This window comes from Apium graveolens, chromosome 7 (assembly GCF_009905375.1).
Source record: "Apium graveolens cultivar Ventura chromosome 7, ASM990537v1, whole genome shotgun sequence".
Taxonomy (NCBI): Eukaryota; Viridiplantae; Streptophyta; class Magnoliopsida; order Apiales; family Apiaceae; genus Apium; species Apium graveolens.
The window spans coordinates 263,566,184-263,587,916 of record NC_133653.1 but is presented as its reverse complement, the minus strand read 5'-3'; the positions used below and the strand labels follow the sequence as shown (position 1 = coordinate 263,587,916).

The 21,733-nt window shown below is 33.5% G+C and overlaps 1 protein-coding gene across 1 annotated transcript; it reads left to right on the top strand.

The window, feature by feature from the left end:
- Positions 1-15,846: 15,846 nt before the first annotated feature.
- LOC141670972 (6,7,8-trihydroxycoumarin synthase-like) lies at positions 15,847-17,757 on the top strand. Its single transcript, XM_074477033.1, has 2 exons — positions 15,847-16,779; positions 16,932-17,757. The coding sequence occupies exons 1-2, from the start codon at positions 15,901-15,903 to the stop codon at positions 17,535-17,537; spliced, it is 1,485 nt and encodes a 494-aa protein (XP_074333134.1). The 5' UTR covers positions 15,847-15,900; the 3' UTR covers positions 17,538-17,757.
- The last annotated feature ends 3,976 nt before the right edge of the window (positions 17,758-21,733 follow it).

Sequence of the window (21,733 nt, the reverse complement as noted above, 5' to 3'; positions counted from 1 at the left end):
TAACTAGTCCAAATAAATCCATGTGCAATAATTGCAGAACACCAGTTATGGAAGATGTGTCAGTGCCTCTGTGACTTGCTTTCTTTGACTTTCCTTTCTGGAAAGCCTCACATAGTCCTTCTGGGGAGAATTCCAGCTGAGGCAGACCTCTGACCAATTCTCTTTTGACAAGAGAATTCATTGTTTTGAAATTGAGATGAGAAAGTCTCTTGTGCCATAGTCAACTCTCATCTGACGATGCCTTTGCATAGAAACAATTGACTTCAGGATTGCTTCCAGAGTTCATGTCAGCTACGAACAGATTTCCTTTCAGGATTCCCATCAAAGAGGGTTTTTCACTTTTCTTGTGCAGAATCTGACACTTCAGCTTGTCGAATAAAACATTGTAGCCGTTGTCACAGAACTGACTAATGCTAAGCAGATTGTGTTCAAGTCCTTGCACAACATACACATTTTCAATGATAACATTTCCAGGAAATTTGGCCTTCAATACTTGTAAAATGGATTAGACCTTCTTCGGAACCCAAGCTTGGCTGGGTCCGGCATACTTGTAAAATTGGCCTTTATCAGGCAAAACAACATTCTTAATTTTAATATTCTCAACTTTCTCAATGACTGGACATTTGACCTTGTGAACAACCTTGACAAATTTCTGTTTAGGCTTAGGCACAAATGTCTCCTTTCTAGCTTTAGGAGGACTAGCAGTCTTAGACCTATCATGCTTTCTATTATTCACATGCTGACGAGGAGTAGTCTTATCATTAGAAACATGCTTACCATTAAAATAAGCATACATCAGATTAAAAGCACAAGACATACAATCAGGAACACCACATGCTTTATGAGAGGGATTAACAATAGGCAACTTATGCATGGTTGACATGGCATTTGTGTTATCCAACTCATGTGTGTCTGAGTTAATCTCAGTTGCTTTCACAACCTTGACTGGAACTTTTGACACACTTGACTTGGAGACAGCTTTCTCATTAGCATTATCTTCAGCACAGATTTCTTCTTGAATAATAAATGAGGTCTCATCAAATGGTTCAACAATTGATTCTTTATAGAGGGGTTCATCAACATCCTTAAGCACATGTGGTACTTCCCTGCCTTTAGCACAGACATGAGGAGGGGAGTTTATGCCTAATTTTCCAATAGCAGCATTGTAATCATAACCTGTTCCAGATGTTTGATTAACAGCTTACTTATTGTAAAACTCTTTGGACTTCGAACAAGAATTAAAGTAAGCTTTAACCTTAGCCTCAAGACTGGTGATCTTGTCTTTGAGAATAGTTTTAAGTTGTCTATAACAGTCAACTCTATTCTCTAGAAAAGATACTTGTTCTTTTAATTTATCTTGATTAATGTGCACAAGTCTTAATTCATTGACCTCTTTCTCAAGGTCTTTGATTTGTTGATTTAACAATTCATTATCACGACGAGCACAATCTAAGGAACCTCCTAAATGATAAACTAATTCAGCATCAGTAAATTTTACCTCTTTTCTTGACGATGAGGTGTTTGCATCACTAGCCATGAGAGCAAGATTCCCAACTTCTTCATCTTCACTGTCAGTATCATCCCAGCTTCTTCCCTTTGCCAGGTAAGCCCTTTCAGATTTACTCTTCTGATTAGAATCGTAAGAGTTCTTCCTAACTTGTTTTGGCTTCCTGTATTCTATGGCAAAGTGTCCCAACTCATTGCAGTTGAAGCATCGAATGGTGTTTCGATCAACCATCCCTGTTTTATACCCACCACTGCTGGTGTTAGAGGATGAAGATCCACCTTTCTGGAATCTGTTGTTGTTGGACTTGTACTTGAACTTGGGATTCCTTTTGAATCTGAAATTTGAGAATCTCTTGACAATCAGGGCCATTGACTCATCCTCCAATTGCTCCAGTTCTTCCAAGGAATAAAAATCATCTCCTGATTCATTTGTAGTAGGAGGATCAAATTCTGCTACTATCACATTTTCTTCAACCTTGGAAGACTGTACCATTCTTTCTGACTGTTGAGATTGTTGATGTTGTTGATCTTCAGCTACTAGAGCAGTAGACGTGTTGACCACTCTTCCTTTCCCGTAAACTTCCTTCTGCTGAATCTGCTCCAACTCATAAGTCTTTAACACACCATAGAGCCTTTCCAAAGAAATCTCACTCAGATCTCTTGCTTCTCTTATGGCTGTGATTCTATGTTCGAGATGAGTTGGCAGTGTTAAAAGGAACTTTTTGTTGACCTCCCTGATGGAATAGTATTTACCATTAATGTTCAGGTTGTTGATCAATGCATTGTACCTCTCAAACACTTCAATAATTCCTTCTCCTGGATTGGATTTAAAGTATTCATACTCAGAGGTTAGGATTTCTAACTTGTTCTCCCTAACTTCCTCTGTGCCTTCATTAATAACCTCAATAGTTTCCCAGATATGTTTGGAATCTTTACAATTCATCACATGTCTATTCATCAAGGGATCAAGGGAATCTACTAAAATTAATTGAAGGCTAGCATCCAGGGAGGCTTCTTCTTTTTCAGCAGGAGAAAAATCCTCAGGATCTTTCACATAAGTTCTTGCTTTGGTAATCACCACATCATTTTCTATTACCTCTGGTTCAATAACCATCGGAATTTTAGGACCCTTCTTTAACACTTCCAGGTATTTGGAATTTGTAACTTGTAAAAACAATAGCATCTTCTTCTTCCACATAACATAATTTTCTTTATTGAATAGTGGAATTTTAACGGTTCCAACTTTTTGTGTAGTCATTATGAATTTTTGAGTGAATAAAAAATTCAAGGAGTGAAAGAAACACAAAAGTCTAGGATCTTGATTTGTACGTTAATCAGAAGGCTCTGATACCAATTGTTAGGTCCCAATATGTTTGTAGAAGGGGGGTTGAATACAAACTATACCGTTTAATCGAATAAAATGCGGAATAAAAATTGAAACAAAATTCAAGTTAAATAAAACTTTTATTAAACTTGAAATGTGTTACAACAACGGTATCTGTTACAAGGAATTAATCTCAAATTAATTATCACAAATTTAGAATAAATTCGACATGAACTTTTCTATTTTTGCAATAATTAGAATCAAATGCTAAAAGCGATTTGAGATTAAGTTCTAGGGATTTTGATCTGCTAGATAGTTACACAAGAATAACAAAAGAATTTCTAGTGGATTGGATTTAACAATAACTGCTAGAAATAAATGCTCTGAGAATTTTACAATAATTTCTCTACTTCTGTTTGTTTTGTGTTCTTCAGTGGTTGGCTGTGTATTCAATTGTGTTGACAAAATGATCTGCTTCTGTTTGTTTAAGTAAACAGATCACTCGAATTGAATCAGCATGACATTCGACAAGACAATCCAAAATGAACTAGCAAGACAATCCTTTGAACTGGTAGAACTTTCGGTAGGACAATTACTTGACTTGGAAAGACTATCGGTAGGACAATAGAATGACTTGGTAGAACTATCCAGAAAGACTTGGTAGGACTTTCGGTATGACAATCCAATTGTCATACCAATTCAAATCTGTTTTGCTGATTTTCTTTTTGAATATAAATTCAAAATCATTTCTGAAAAATGCATAATATTAATTCAGAATTAATTAACCAATTAATTCAATTAATCAATAAATTAATCTTTGCAGATTTAATTTATTTTCTTAATTAATTTAAATGACTTAATTAATTAATAGAGAATTAATACTACTCTTGAACAGCAACCACTCTTCTGACAATCTTCTGAAAATCACTGAATCCATTTCACCACTTGAATGTTGACACTCGATGTACTGTCTGGTTCATGAATGACTAACTTCTGTGATGTTTCTCCAAGTCTTGATTTTCTTCAGATTAAATTCCTGTAATTAATTGATACCCTGACGAGATCTCTGTCACTTGGTTAAATCTACAATCTTGATTTATATCACTGAGGCTTGATCAATTACTTGAACTTCTTCCAGTGAATCTTCAAGTCTGTAGATGAACAATGTTTCTTAACCCTTTGACAGATGTTACTTTGTGAGATCTCTCCGACGATAGATCCACTATTTACTTATTACATTCTTATTTGAGTTGAGTTAAATCCTCGAATAAACAAATAGGCTTAACATATGCCTTTCAAAAGGGCTTTCATCACACAGGAGAATAACTAGGCTGCAGATGGATTGGATGAGGATGAAGAAACAAGCTATGTCAATCTAGCCCTAATGGCCAAATCAGATGAAACAAAGACCAGTTCATCAAGCAATCAGGTAATCACCCCTAACCTAGCACATTTATCTAAAGCTGAGGGTAATGATGCAATAAATGACATGTCCACTGAATTATATCACCTGCGTGTTACACTTAAGTCCCTCACTAAGAAAAATGCTAAAATTAAAGAAAACAATTTGTTTTTAAGTGAGAGGAATAATGTCCTAGAGTCTCAATTTATTGAATTTGAAAAATTGAGAACTGAGTGTAAAACTGCTAAAGATGAATTAACTGAGTCATTGAAGAAATGAGAGATTTTAAAGAAGCAGCTTGAATGAGAACAAGAAGTGATCAAGGCATGGAAATCATCTAGAGATGTTCATGCTCAAATCACTAGAGTTCAAGGTATTGAGTCTTTTTGTGATGCAGCCTGGAAAAAGAGTAGAGAGAAGCTTGAGTCCAATTTGATTGAAGGATTGTCAACGGATCAAGGTATTGAGACTTTTTGTGATGCAGCCTGGAAAAAGAGTAGAGAGAAGCTTGAGTCCAATTTGATTGAAGGATTGTCAACGGATGTGGATTCGACGGATGTTGAATGTTATCCGTCGAAAGACCAAATGGACCATCCGTCGAAAGACAAGGAACCACATCCGTCAACTGAAAAAAAGCCAGTTAGCAAAGCCAAGCTAGCTAAGTTGAATGAGAAATATGAATCAGTTTCTAAAAACTTTGTTCCAGGAGAATAAAGTCAAGTGAGAACAGAAAAAAAAGTTAATGTTGGGCATCTGTCTATCAAGCAATTGAATGACAGATTAAAAAAGATTGAGGTTAAAATAGAATCCAAAAAGAAAAACAATAGGAATGGGAAGGTAGGAATTAACAAACATAACAACTATACACCTGATAAATATGCACCAAGAAAAATCTGTGTTCAGTGTGGTAGTGTTAATCATTTGTCTGTTAATTGCAAGAATGCTATGCCTACTCTCATGTCTGCACCTTCTTCTTTTACCAATATGACTACTGTGCCTATGAATACTATGCCTGCTCAGAATATGAATGCACAATTTGCTAATATGCCATTTGCACCAAATCCTTATTATGTTGCATTTAGTATGCCATAAATGCCATTTAGCATGCCTTACCGGAATAACATGTTTGCAAATAGCATGCCTTTTCATGTAAACCAAAATGTGCAGGATAATTCTGTTTTAATGGCTGGTTTCAAAGGTCCAACTCAAATGACTAAGGATGAAAATGAAATTCCCAAGTCAAATGAGGTCAAACCTAAAAAACCAAAGAAGAAGGCTAACAAGGCAGGACCCAAGGAAACTTGGGGTACCAAAATCAACTTGATTTGATTTTGATGTGTGCAGGGAAACAAAAAGAATCTTTGGTATCTAGATAGTGGTTTGCCAAGGCACATGACTGGAGATTCTACCCTGCTCACTGAGTTCAAGGAAAGAGCTGGCCCAAGTATTACTTTTGGAGATGACAGCAAGGGTTATATTGTGGGATATGGCTTGATTTAAAAGGATCATATCATCATTGAAGAGGTTGCCCTAGTGGATGGATTCAAGCATAATTTGTTGAGTATCAGCCAGCTTTGTGATAAGGGCAACTCAGTTACTTTAAATTCAGAAGCCTGTGTTGTGACAAACAAAAAGAGCAACAAAGTGGTTCTCATTGGAGTGAGAAAAAGGAATGTGTACCTAGCTAATTTCAACTCATCAAATGCAGAATCAGTGACTTGTCTTCTCAGTAAAGCAAGTCAAGATGAAAATTGGCAAGTAAACAATCATCCTGATTTCAAGGTTAGAAGAATCAGAAGTGAAAATGAAACCGAGTTCAAAAATTCTGTGATGAGATTATTTTGTGAAGAGAACGGGATAATGCATGAGTTTTCTGCAGCTAGAACCCCACAACAAAATGGAGTAATGGAAAGGAAAAACAGATCTCTTATTGAAGCTGTAAGGACAATACTTGAAGAATTAAAGTTACCAATATATTTCTGGGTTGAAGATGTGAATACTACATGCTACACTCAGAATATTTCTTTGGTTAATCAAGCCAAATGCATGACTCCTTATCAGTTGTTCAAGAATATGAAGCCAACTCTAAATTTCATACATGTCTTTGGCTATAAATGCTACATCTTAAGAAATCAAACTGATCAACATGGAAAGTTTGATGCTAAAGCAGATGAAGGAATTTTTGTTGGATATGCTGTTGGAAAAGCATATATAGTCTACAATCTAAGAACCAACATTGTTATAGAATCAGTACATGTTATGTTTGATGATAAAAAGATTGAAGGACTACAAGATGGAGATTCCATGAGAGCCTCAAATTTGATAATGTGGAGATGATCTATGAAGATAGTTATGATGATAGTGATCAAGAACCAATATTCAAGGACAATACAGAAAAGTCTACAACTAATGAAGCACATAACTCAACATCCGTCAAAAGACCAAGTGCATCATTCGTTGAAAGACAATCTGCATCATCCGTCGACAGGGAAAGAACATCATTCGTCGACAGGCAAAAAATAACATCTTTTGATCCGTTAATAGGATTTGGGAGTCAAGTAAGATCACAATCGAAAAGAACCCCTTCTTCAAATCAAAGATCCATAAACTCAGGGGGGAGATTCTGATCATCGAAACAATACTAATCATCAAGTCATAAATGAGGCCTCTTCATCAAGAGCTAATCTACCACAACAGAGAAAATGGACTAGAGATCACCCTTTTGAGCTCATTATTGGTAATGCATCTTCTAGAGTTCAAACAAGGAAAACAACTCAAGAAGAATGTCTGTATAGCAGCTTCCTTTCTAAGGAAGAACCAAAGAAGGTAGAAGAAGATCCTGATTGGATTTTAGCTATGCAGGAAGAGCTAAACCAATTTGAAAGGAACAAGGTATGGAAGCTGGTACCCAAGCCTAAAGGAAAGAATTTAATTGACACCAAGTGGATATTCAGAAACAAGATGGATGAAAATGGCATAGTCATCAGGAACAAAGCTATATTGGTTGCTAAGGATTATTGTCAACAAGAAGGAATAGATTTTGATGAAACTTTTGCTCTTGTTGCAAGACTTGAAGCCATCAGAATTTTCTTAACCTATGCAGCCCATGCCAATTTCAAAGTCTATCAAATGAATGTCAAAGGTGCCTTTTTGAATGGAGATTTGGAGGAGGAAGTCTATGTCAGTCAGCCTCCTGGTTTTGAAGATCAAAATTTTCCAGAATATGTTTACTATCTTCTGAAAGCACTTTATGGATTGAAGCAAGCACCTAGAGCATGGTATGACACTTTGTCAAAGTTTCTCTTTAAAAATCACTTCACAAGAGGTACTGTTGACAAAACTTTATTCTATAGAAATGTTAATGGCTCTAGTATACTTGTTCAAATTTATGTAGATGATATTATATTTGGCTCTACAGATGAAAAACTTTGCAAAAAGTTTGCCAAATTGATACAAAGTAAGTATGAAATGAGCATGATGGGAGAACTAACTTACTTTCTTGGTTTACAAGTTAAGCAAGTTAGTGATGGAATATTCATTAGTCAAACCAAATATATTTATGACCTTTAAAGAAGTTTGATCTAATGGATTGCACATCTGCAAAAACTCCTATGGCCACTGCAACTAAACTTGAATTAAACACTACTGAAAAGTCTGTGGATATTTCAAGCTATAGAGGCATGGTTGGCTCACTTCTGTACTTAACAGCTAGTAGGCCAGATATAATGTTTGCTACTTGTTTTTGTGCTAGATTTTAGGCTGATCATAGAGAATCTCACTTAGTAGCTATTAAGAGAATTTTCAGATATCTCAAGGGTACACCAAAACTTGGCATTTGGTATCCTAGAGATTCTGGTTTTTATCTAACTGGTTATTCAGATGCAGATTATGCAGTTGTAAAATTGATAGAAAAAGTATAAAAGGAACCTGTCAATTTCTAGGAAACAATCCTGGTTCAGTAAAAAACAAAATTCAGTTTCTACTTCTACAGCTGAAGCTGAGTATATTGCTGCTGGTAGTTGCTGTGCATAGATTTTATGGATGAAAAACCAACTGGTAGACTATGGTCTGCAAGTGGACAGAATTCCTATCTTCTGTGATAACACAAGTGCAATTGCCATCACTGAAAATCCAGTACATCATTCAAGAACAAAGCACATAGACATCAAGTACTACTTCATTGGGGAGCATGTAATGAATGGTACTATGGAACTTCATTTTGTTCCAAGTAAGAAGCAACTTGCAGATGTCTTTACCAAGCCACTTGATGAATCCACCTTCTCTAAGTTGGTAAGTTTGTTAGGTATGCTTAATTACTATTAAATCATGTCTGATAATTTTGCAAGTTGTAATGTAGCCAGAGTTAAAATTGATGTTTCCTTTCTTGATAAAATTTTGACTAAGTCAGAATTTGTATCTCGACGGATGTTCATTATCCGTTGAGAATGAATATCCGTTGAAACACAACATCCGTCGAAGTATCAATTATCACTCTGGGTATTTTATTAACATCCGTCGAACTGTCTCAATCTTAGTCGTTGATTCTGAACATTATCCATCGAAATTACTTACAGCCTGTATGTATATTTTAACGCATAATATTAGAATTTTGACAGTTTTTATAATTTTTAAACGACTATTTTGGGCTATTTTGATTGGGTACTTTATTTTACTTTATTACTTTTGACAGTTTATTTCTGAGATAGTATAAAAGTAAAAATCAATTTAATTATTTTCTTTTATCATTCTCAAAGCAATTTCTCTAATTCTCTTCATCTCCAAAGCAAATACTCTCTCTGCAACTAAACTCAATCACATCAATGGAACCTGTAGTCAAGATTATGTCCTCAACTGGCTTTGTCTATGAAAAGAACAACTTTGTAGCTTTGATGAACAAGCAGATTCCGGCATCTGAAGATTATCACAAGATGATGAACTTCATGCTAGATTGCAAATTGAATTATGCCATGCTTGAATCCCCAACCATCTACTGTGAAGTTTTTGAGGAAATTTGGACTACTGCAGTGTTCAGCTCCAATGACAAGACTATTTACCTTCACTCTCAAAGGTAATGAACACTGTATCAACTGTGATGTAATTAAAAAGTGTTTTAAATTTCCTGAAAATAACACACTTTCTTCACACACAGACACTGATGTGAGTAACATGCTAGTCTCTATGGGTTATGCTCTAACTGCCACTAAGTTAGGTGAAGTTAGAAGATTAGGCCTTAGAAAAGAATGAAGTTTCTTGTGTGACTCATTTATCAAAGAATTTTCTGGTAAAGTCAGTAATTTTGATGTTGTATCTTACTCACTTGTCCACATGCTCTATATGCTTCTTAGTGATAAGTACTTTAATTTTAGCACTTCTTTCATGTTTGAGGTATGGAGTAAATTAGGGGATATCAAGAAGAGGCCTAAGAATATATATTATGCTAGATTTTTTATGATGCTAGCTAATTTTGTTTCTGAGAACCTCACTATTGAGAATCCAAAAAATAAGTTAGATTGTTGGGTCCAAGAGAGGAGAATTATTGCTGATTTGAACAGGGCAAATCATCACAAGGATGTTGCCCTTGTGTACATGCCACTCATGGAGGTGCCTCAGGTAAGTGAGGTAAATGTCTCTATCTCTATCACTACTTCTCAACCACCTGTTTCTTTTCCTTCAACAGTGGCAATGGCATCTGTGAATGTGACCAAACAGATGCCTACCCAAGCCACTAAACCAAAAATTTCTAAATCAAAAACAAAGAAAGCCCCCTCTGGTTTCTCTCAAAAGAAACTAGTTGCAAAATATACCAAACACCAAGAGGGGAGTGTGAAGGTGAGTGAGTTAGGTGAGAGACAGGGTGAACATCAAAGAAGCCCTAAGAATAAGGTTGGAGAAGTGAGTGTTTCCCAACCTAGCCACACTGCAGTTTCCCAATAAATTGCAGTGCTTAAAAATGATATAAGCTCATTGCTAGTTGCATCCTCCCAAAAGGATGTAACTATTGAACAAAGCTCTCAACCAAGAGCACAGGCCAAAAGGGTAAGGGACACTAGCTCACCCCAAACTTATGCCAGAAAGAAGAAATATAAACCAACTGGGGATACACAGGGTGCACACACAGTGCCTACTGCAGTCAAAGACTCAGTACATGTACCATCACAAAGTCAGCTTGATGTGGCTCCAACAAATGTGGAGTCACATCCAAATTCTTTAATAATAGAAGCACCTAATACCCCAAATTCACCCACACACTCACTGAATGTAGATATGATTCATACATCACTTCCAAATTCTCCATATTTAACTCTCTTGGAGAAGCCAAAAATCCAAGCAAGTGAGCATTATCTTTTAGATGATTTGTTGGCTCACTTGCCATTTCTTTCTGAGTCTACTGAAACATCTGTGCAAAATCTCAAATCAATCACCAAAAATGCAATAGTATTCTCCACTCCAAACTCTTTCATTTCTTCTATCTCGACGGATATTGTTCATCCGTTGACAAGTGATTGTCCTTCGACGGATGTACTTAACAGCAGTCATCCGTTGACACTTATAAATACTGCTTCGACGGATGTTCCACATCTGTTGACAGTCACTGCACCACTTCAAATCTCAACAATTTTCACAAGTGCAGATGACCTAGTAGTAGTACAATCACTCTTAGGATTGAGGGAAGGGAGTGAATTGAGTGAGAGGCTGGGTTGCTCCCAGGAAAAAGGAGAAGAAAAGAGTGAACAAATGCTTGCTATTTCTTCCAGCCTGGCAAAAGAGAGTGAGAGGAGTCCCATTTTAGTAGGTGAAGGTGATGATGTGAGGGTGGTGAGCCAAGAGGAGCCTTTGATGCAAGAACAAAGAGAAAATTAGATAAATGCAGGTGCAGGAGAAATAAGGATAGACATCATTGCTAGTGAGTCAATGAATGTCAGTGATGTAGAAAAGGAGAGACTATTTCAGCAAGAATATCAAGCTGTCATCGATTCTATCTCCTTGGATGCTGAGACATTTACTCATCCTATTTCAGCTTATCAAACACTAGCTGGACAGGGCAATGAGAATGCAGAAAATATGCTTAACTTGGTGCATAAAACTGCTTCAATGCAAAGGGCAAAGGATGTCATCTCAGCCATGCCTCTCACAGCTGGTGATGATGTTGAATATGGAACTGGTGAGTCTGACGAGTTCTTTGGAGATGAAGATGGTGATGAAGAAGAGTTCATGGATATAGAGGGAGAAGCAGACCCTAGCTCTAGATCAAACATTCCACCTTGGGTGTTTTCTAAAGAGTGTGATGAACATCATTTCAAGACAACTCTTTTTTACATCATTCAACATACAAATACTGCTCTTCAAGCCACCACTAATGCTAGCACCGAAAAGCTTCTATAGACACACCTCAACTCTCTACAACTACATCAAATACAAGCTCTTCAAAATAATCAAGATGTCATTTCAATCAAAACAGAGATTGACCAAGTCAAGAAGAGTGTCTTTGAAAAATTGGATGCTATATTTCCAAATACTACGATGCTTGACATCAATAGACAGTTGAGGAGGAATTCTAATCTTGCAACTAAAGTGGATTCCCGGGACACCAAACTGAAAGCAGTTGAAGCTTCTCTCACAGCTATTCATCTACATCAAGCACATCAAACTCAGTTGCTTCAAAAGCTGGTGGTTGCACAAACTTCTACCTCCATTTTACTTGATGATAACAAAAAGGGGAAGAAAGATTCAACAATCCCAGTTAGTCAAGGAGAGCCAACCAGTGAGGGGGAGAATGTGATAAATGTTCAAATCAGTCAAGTAATAGTTCTAGAGATTACTTTGCCAAAGCCACCAGTATTGGACAACATTGATCTGATCCAAATAGAAGCTGCTAAAACTGAATTCAAACTCAAATCTCAAGATACTTCAAAAGAAATTTGGGCCAATTGAGAAACTAGACAAGACTTTTAATCACTACTCACAAGTCAAGCAAATCTCAGTGAATGAAATGAGTCTAGGTAGCTTGGAAAAATGCCAAACTTCATGCATCAAATCTCCAAAAGCCAATCTGATTTTGAAGCCTAAAAAGAACTATTCAAAGTTATCAGACAAAAATCCTATGGATCTTATGTTTGAGACACCTAGGCCAGATGAAAAGAAGATGTTGGCAAGGTCAATTGCATTCTTCAAAGATCCAACTAATTCAGTGCTAAACAGAAGAATTTCCAAGATCTACAGGAATGGTAAAGAAATCTGTGTGGTGGCTGGACACCCTCAGTTTGTAGAAGCCAAGAAGGAATGAAAGGAAAAAATTAAGCAAGAAAAGAAGTAGGCTGCTCTAGATGCTAAGAAGCTCAAATAAAAGGAGAGGCAAGCTGTATCTTGGCCAAACTTCAAGTTGTGATATCTACAACTGAGATTTCTGAGAAACCACCTGTGATTACTGAATCTCAAGATCATAAAATGCTCAATGAACCCCAACAGACAAAGATACCAAGATACAAGCAAAGAATCAAGAGAAAATTGGACTTGAGTGATGAGGAATTGGAAGACTACATTCCTAAACAATCTACAACTTCAACTCAAACATCCAAGCCCTCAGTGGTACATGAGGAATCTAAGGTGGAACCATTAAAGAACTTTCATGGTGAGCCTATAATTTTCAAGGATGAGCCAATAGAATGGGAAAGTTTGCCAATTCATGAACTCAATTTACCTATCTTCAACAAGCCAAAGAGAACTAAGTCTAGAGCAATCAAGAAGGTCAAGCCTGTGACTCTCAGAACCAAGACTCTTACCAAATCTCAACCTACAGTCAACAAAGGGAGATCTTTTATATATCTGCGACATCAAAGAGTTTTTAGATATAAACTCTACTTGGATGAATTGGAAGAAGTAAGAGGGAATGATGCTCACAGACATCTTCCTGAAAGACTGGTGTTTAAGTACAAGAGAGGGAGATAAATCACATGGCCTCTTCACATGATTCTTCAAGAAAGCCAATCTGTACTGATAAAGGTCTACTCATCCTTGAAGAAAAACTTTGGGTTTAATGTGACTGCAAGGAGATTAGTCCTAAAGAGGATAGAAGATCTAAGGAGCAATAGAGCCAAAGATGCACTCACAAAAACTCTATCAATTTCCTTCACAGGAAAAAGGGTGCATTTGAGGCCTTATTGGCTGATGAAATTCATGGATGACAAGGGTGTTAGAAGATTCTTCAGATTGGATGACCAATTGAATATCTCTAGCAATGAGACTGTATTGGAAATGCAAGAAAAGTTGGATCTATCAGATGGTGAAGAACTTGAATTTCATAGACAACTCCAAAATCAAATAGAAGAAAATAACAGGAAGCTTGGGAAGAAATCCAAACAATCAAGGAAATAGAAATCATCTGCTCAGACTAGAGGAGCACCTTGATAATGATTGTGAGAACTCTTGTACACTTTGCTTTGTTCAATTTTCAATAAATTTGTAGCTTTTATCAGTTTTATCTACTATATTTCAATCTGTACATTTAGGGTGTTTTGTTATCATCAAGTTTCTCTTAATTTATGGTTACGATTCCAGTAGTCATAAATTGGGGGAGATTGTTAGAAATATGTTGTGAATTTGATGATAAGTTAAACAAAACACCTTAGTAGATTTAACTTAGTGATTTTGTAGCTTTTAACGGATGATCACTTTCACTATCCGTTGAAAGAGTAGCTTATGTAATATATGTTTAGTAGCACATTTCTGCATACTTGTATAAGCTTAGTGAACTAGATTTGTGAGAAATGTTCAAGTCATGTTGACTACTAGATTAATATGCAAGATAGATTGGTCAATTATAAATAGATGATGCCTTGTAATCTTGTATAAGTGAAGTAGAGTTAACTATAAAGAAAATAGTCTCAACGGATGTTTCACAAAGCTTCAACGGATGTTCAGTCAAGCTTCAACGGATGCTCAGATAAAGCTTCAACGGATGATCCATAAAGCTTCAACGGATGATCAGCCAGAGTATCAATAGATTATCATACATAGCTTCAACGGATGATTCAATGAAGTTCCAACGGATGTTCAAATTCAAAGAGTAGTTGATAGTGACTTGACAGTCACATCAGTTGATTGTATGCAAAAGGAATGTGGCAGCCTAATTACTAGTTTCAGAGGACAAAGAAGCATTACCATTTTCATGCAACTAAGAAAATATTCAAAGATGCTGGAATAGAGTAATGAAATAGCATGAAGTTAGACTAGATATAGTTTTATTTTATTATCTTGTCTTACTGTCATGTAAACTTGGTGATATATAAACCAATTGTAGCAAGTAGAACAACTAACTAAGTAAGCATAATTTTCAGAGAGATAGATAAAGCTATATCTCTTAAGAATTTCTCAGTAAGTTTGTAAGTTCACTTGTAAGCAACTATGTGCTATTCAAAGCATCACAGAGTTCTCTATCTTATATATATATATATATATATATATATATATATATATATATATATATATATCTGGCGGATACTTTAAAATTTACCAGAAAATTTTAAAACTTGTGTTTTATTACTTAGTGTTCTGATTTCCATCATTCTTTCATTCCGCATTACTGCAGATTAAACATTGTTATATATATTAAGTTAGAACATTTTTAAAATCTCAAGAAGAAGCTAGAATTACATCCAACCGCCCTTTTGTAATTCTTGTTGTATTGTTAGGGAATAACACTTTCACATCAGTTAAAAACTAATGTTAATTGGGGGGCCTTTAACATCACCCACGAAGACATTGGTTTTTCCTTTTCATAGACATCGATTTTTAACTAATGTCTATTGACGTTTTTTAGCAGTGGAGAGGCGTAAAGATGAATAAGACTCTTATTATTTTAATTAATTATGCACACAAAACAATGTTATAACTTGGTATGGATGTACAAAATGACAACATGACAAATTTACACATCTCAAGTATAATTATTTTGCTTATATATTTTTAAAAAAATAAAAAAATGTCTGATTTTATTCCAATTTTATATTTCGATAAATTCTCGATTTTTGATAAATCACAAATCGGTAGTTCAACCAATTTAGTCAAATTTCCGATTTCTATAACCGTGGATAATTGACCTAATTATTAATATATTTATCATAAAAATAAAGTATATTGGAAAATATATTCATATTGTCAATTGTAAAATATTATATTCAATATGTCGACTTTTGTATTCAATCATTACATTTTCTGCTAAGAAAAGTAAGAATTACCTCGTTTTCATATTGTTAAAATATTATTTTGCGTTCTTTATTTTGATGTTTAAATTAGATAATAATGTCAATATTATTGTTTAATTAAGGAATAATAAAAAAATAAGTATACGAACTATGAATTCTAAATATATAATACATTCACATTACTTCCCGATATTTGTCGGCTTCTTCTTTAATCCTAGTTAGGCTGCTGTCCCAAAAAAAAATTCGAATTGTTCAATTATTTTTAACATCTTATTATATTATATGGTTTGATTAATTCCTAATTATGTTTGCCGTCTTACTTGCAGAGCCGCCTGTGTTTTTCGTAATTGTTTTGATGCAGTTGACATTGAACTAGTTGGCTGTGGAATCCATTATAAATATAAGATGCATGCAATAAACACAGACACAAACTCAAACACAAAGACAAGCTTAAACCCAACAATAAGATGGAAGTAATATTTCTCCTTATTGCAATCACTCTTCCCCTATTTTTGCTGTTCATTCTTAAAAATTACATTTCCAGCAAGTCAAATCAGCCTATACCAGGTCCCCGTGGCCTGCCATTGATTGGAAACATGCACCAGTTCGACAGCGAAAACACTCACATCTACTTGCACCACCTTTCCAAGAAGTATGGTCCTCTCACATCCTTGCAGTTAGGCTCTGCTCAGATCCTAGTCATCTCGTCTGCAGGCGTGGCGAAAGAAGTGTTCAAATACCATGATCTTTGTTTTTCGAGTAGGCCAAGTAGAGTTGCCATCCAGAAGCTTTCTTACAACAATTTAGGCTTGATTTTTGCACCATATAATGAGTACTGGAGGAACATGAGAAAATTTGCTACTCTTCATCTGTTAAGTACAAAAAGTTTGCGGTCATTTCAACCTATTCGTGAAGAAGAAATTGCACGAATGATCAAAACAATACACGATGGAGCTGCTGCTGATTCCAGTATTGAAAACTTGAGCAAAACTCTTATGACTTTGACAGGCACAATTATTTACAGAATCACTTTTGGTGCAGAAAATGATGATGATATTAGTAGTAAATTTCATTGGCTACTTTCTGAGAGTCAGGCTCATACTCTAAGTTTCTTTTTTCAAGATTATTTTCCTCTAATTGGTCGATTTGTTGATAGACTTACTGGTGCATGGGCTCGGTTGGAGAAGGGTTGTAATGAACTAGACGCTTTCTATCAAAAACTCATTGATGAACATCTAGCATCCAGTGATTCATCGACAAAAGACTCCAGCATCCTCGGAATGTTACTTGAGATGAAAAGAGATTCTTCTGATTTCACACTAGATCACGTCAAAGCAAACATAATGGTAATCAATTTTTTTATGCATATATGTATTAGTACGTTGATAATAAATATCTGCTATCAAGAGTAATTGTTAATTTGTTTAGTATTGAAAATATAAGAAGAAGTACCTCTGCCTTGGCAATTTTGTGCTAATAAATCTGGTTTTTCCTACAGAATGTTATAGTTGCAGCAGCAGATACAAGTGCAGCATCTGTAGTCTGGGCCATGACTTTGTTAATCCAGAACCCCGAATCAATGAAGAAAGTGCAGCGGGAGGTTAGAGATATAGTACAAAAGAAAGGATTTGTAAACGACGACGACGTCCAAAAACTTGTTTATCTTAAAGCAGTAGTGAAGGAGACAATGAGACTGTACCCACCTGCTCCCATTCTGCTTCGAGAAACTACCGAAAAATGTGTGATAAGTGGCTATGAGATTGAAGCTAAAACATGTGTGTTTGTAAACTCGTATGCTATTGGAAGGGATCCTGAATGTTGGGAAAATCCTGACAAGTTTTTACCCGAAAGATTTGTTAATAGTAGTATCGATTTTAAAGGACATGATTTTGAGCTGATACCATTTGGAGCAGGCCGGAGAATGTGTCCAGGGTTATCAGTGGGAGCAGCTACAGCAGAGCAAATGCTTGCTAATCTTCTCTACTCATTTAACTGGGAACTGCCTCCGGGTAAAAGTAGCAAAGATTTGGACATGGACACTCTGCCTGGCATAACAGTGCACAAGAAGAATCATCTCTGTCTTGTCCCAAAAAATGTTGATTAACAAGTATCACATGCTTATATAAATGTATTATGCACATCATGGGTTGGACCATGCTTATAATGAATATGTGTTTGTTTGGATTATTATGTGATCAATATGTTTTGTGTTCAATTCATCCTACACTTTCATTACAAAATGTACTAAATTGAAAGTTGTAACTAAAAGGAGTTACATTTTATTCACTGAAAACATGTCATCCATGCTTTCAAGCTTGAAGTAAGAAGAAGAAGGAGAAGACTGATCATGCTCATACTCAGAACTCAGGTCATCAAAAACTGAAATATTCCGTCACTAAGCCCATAACTTTTTAGCAAAGTAATTCCAGCTTTTAATAACCATTAAAGATGGACTCCATTATGCAATGAAAAGTAAAAATTTCACATATACCTCTTGAGTGCAAGTAACTTGGATAGTGGATACTGCTGTTTTTGCACCCAACTCTAAAGCAGGACCAACACTATCTTACAATCCTTTCGTATCTTTCTTTTTAGTTATCAGTTTTTCAAGCTTCTTTGTGGCATGTAAAACATGCTCACAAAATTTATTATATATAAGAAACTAAGGAGTTTGAGCAAATTAATTCATATGACAATTATGTCCTCATTTAATATTTATATAATATTTATTTTACATTTATTTCCATAATTAATATTGTTAGTTGACTATTAATATCTATATAATACTTATTGCTCACAATTAATATATATTAATTGACGCATCATTGATATGTTTCATCATTATCATTATGTACTTTACATTTACATTAATATAAACTAGTTGATAACCGGTGCAAAACACGGGCCGAGATCAAAATATTAACATTAAATAATGATTATAGAAATTTATTCTAAATTATAATTAAATATATAATAAATAAAATTGTATGATTATTGCAATTTTTCTTTTTAAATTATATGTAATTTTCATTAACTCAAATCTTGTTACAACAAAAAACAAAACATTATTATGTATCTGTTGTTCAAAAGATATAACTAATATTATACATCGAAACTTTAGTCAAGCAAGTAACACGATTGACGAATAATTTAACAAAAAATGAATTCAACATTACTAAGTAATTGCATATTAAATTTCTTATTGTTAGTTGAATTTGTGTTTTTATATAGTTTGTGATTGCATAATTTTTTCTAATAAAATATTCATTATGTATGTACAAATTTGCATTTGGTTAAAGAGTGGATAACTATTCTCTTTGTCAAAAGTTCGAATCAGGAGGAGAATTTATGATTATGCCTCGTGAGCTAGAGCATGTCGCTTAAATACGGTTTACCTTGGTTCACATGGTTTGCAGGCTATTGCGTGAACCCGTAGGGTTTACACAGTGCGCACCTTTAGGTGCTGAGGGTTACCGACGACAAAAAAAAAATGCATTTGGTGATAAATTATAATTCTGTAGGTATGAATCTGGAAATTATAATGTATATATGATTCTGTTTATATAAAAATAATTTAAATATGTTGTATATAAGAATAAAAATATGGTAAAATATTACATATAGAAATATAAGTCATATAGTAAAAAAGAAGAAGGTATATTTAGAGTTATAGTAATATTTAAAAAGGGGGTGAAACCAAAAGCTCGTAAAATCGAAAAGAGGTGAAACCAAAGTATCTGTTAAAAGACGACTTCCTTATTAATTAATAATAACAATGTATAAATGATTCCATTTTATTATTTTAATTAAAAAATAAATAAAAAAATCTATGAAAAATAAAAATATCGTAATGATAATATTATTCCAATCTATATTTTGTTAAAAAATAACATAAAATTCTACATGAAAGAGAAATATAGGGGTGAAACCAAATTACGACGTAATCGTAGTAAGATAAAACCAAGTACCCTGTCAAGAAATAATTTGGAGTTCCATGAAAATAGAATTTTAATCATATTACGGTTTGAACAATTTTATTATTTTCTAGTGGTGAAACCAAAATACAGTTTTTATAATATTAATATCATTTTATTAAAATGGAATTTCACCGATAAATTAAAAAATTCTTAATTAAAAAATTCCAATTTAAACACATGGCCTATTTACTTGGTCGTGGTTTATATTTTTCGGAACTTATTTAGTTGGCTCAATTTATGAACTTATTTATTTTAAAATATAATTAAAAATAGGATTCAAACCTATAAAAAAAACATGACTTATAAAATTTAAAAAATGAGTAAAAATAATACATATAGAAATATAGAATTATAAGTCGTATAGGAATTAAAAAGGATAAAAATAATATACTTAGAGTTATAACATGAATCATAAAATGTGAAACCAAAATGTGGCAGAACTAAATATAAGTGAAACCAAAATACCACTTAAAAGTTGGTTTCATTTATTAATAAAGAAAAACGAGTAAACATAATACATATAGAAATATAAATTATATAAGAATTAAAAAAGATAAAAATAATGCACTTAGAGTTATAACGTGAATCATAAAAAGTGAAACCAAAGTATCACTTAAAAAGTTAATTCCTAAAGAAAAACGAGTAAAAATAATATATATATAAAATTATAAGTTATAAAGGAATACAAAAAATAAAAATAATACACTTAGAGTTATAACATGAATCATAAAAGGTGAAATCAAAATGGTAGAACCAAAAAATAAGTAAAATCAAAGTACCACTTAAAAAGTTTATTAATAAAGAAAAACGAGTAAAATAATATATATAGAATTAAAAGTCATATAGGAATAAAAAAGGATACAAATAATACAACTACAGTTATAACATGAATTATAAAAAGTGAAACGTGGTACCAAAAAATAAGTGAAACCAAAGTACCACTTAAAAACATGTTTCGCTTATTAATAAAGGTTAGAGTTATAACATGAATTACAAAAAGTGAAACCAAAATTGGTGGTACCAAAAAATAAGTGAAACCAAATTACCACTTAAAAAGTTTATTAATAAAGAAAAACGGGTAAAAATAATATATATAGAATTATAAGTCATAAAGGAATAAAAAAATAAAAAAAATACACTTAGAGTTATAAAATAAATCATAAAAGGTGAAACCAAAATGGTAGAACTAAAAAATAAGTGAAACCAAAGTACCACTTTAAAAATTATTAATAAAGAAAAACGGGTAAAAATAATATATATAGAATTATAAGTCATATAAGAATAAAAAAAGGATAAAAATAATCCAATTAGAATTATAACATAAATCATAAAAAGTGAAACTAAAAGGGGTGGTACCAAAAAATAAGTGAAACCAAAGTAGCACTTTAAAAGAGGTTTATAAAGGTTATTAATTTTATTTATCTAAATCATTATATGTTAAATTTTTTTAATTTTGCATGATTAGTACACATTTATACATACATACACACACATATATACACACACACGTGCACATGTACTTATTTGAATCAGACTAAGGGGTCAAAAGCGAATACTCGAATTGAATACCTGGAGAAAAAGATTGAAAGCGAAAAGAAGAATCAGCCACAAAAATAAGCAACTAAGTTTTACTCATCAATCAAATTTTTGACACACAATATAATTGTAACCGCCTTTTTAATACATACACGTAAAATAACCTCAAAAAATCAACGAATTATACATATTTTCATGTCCGTGCATAATTTAATAATATTTATTCCACACTTATTCTCTCAACTAACGCATCATTAATATTTATAATTTTAAGTCTCACTGAAATATCAAAATTACTTATTTTGATTTAAATTTATGTTTGAGCAGTAAATCCATATATACATATATTTTGTCAATATTAATCATAATATATTATCCAATAACTATACGTGAGAAACATATCAAACATAAATCTAATTTAAATTAAATATTTTTTGATATTTCAGTGAAATTTAAAATTCTAAATATTAACATTTATAATTCACTTATTTATATTATTAATATGATAAATAATAATGTATGAGCTAGATGTCAACTGAAAAAAAATTATGTATCGAACATACATATGTTTATTGAACAATTTATGCCTCTAAGTAGATAAGTTATATAAATTATTGTCATACTTTAACTATTATATTTTTATGATACAAATAAATTCAAATTTAGACAAAGATAAAGGAATTTTCATGTATATAAGTACAATACAAATTTGTATTGACAAATGACAATAAGTGTTGTATGACTGATCAATCACAATTTTAAAATAACAAATACACGAAATATTTTT

What these genes read in the sequence shown, in the direction of transcription:
- LOC141670972 (XM_074477033.1), top strand. Translation starts at nt 15,901, where the DNA reads ATGGAAGTAATATTTCTCCTTATTGCAATCACTCTTCCCCTATTTTTG. An exon ending in ACGTCAAAGCAAACATAATG is followed by an intron (nt 16,780 to 16,931) that starts GTAATCAATTTT and finishes TTTTTCCTACAG; the next exon opens with AATGTTATAGTTGCAGCAGC.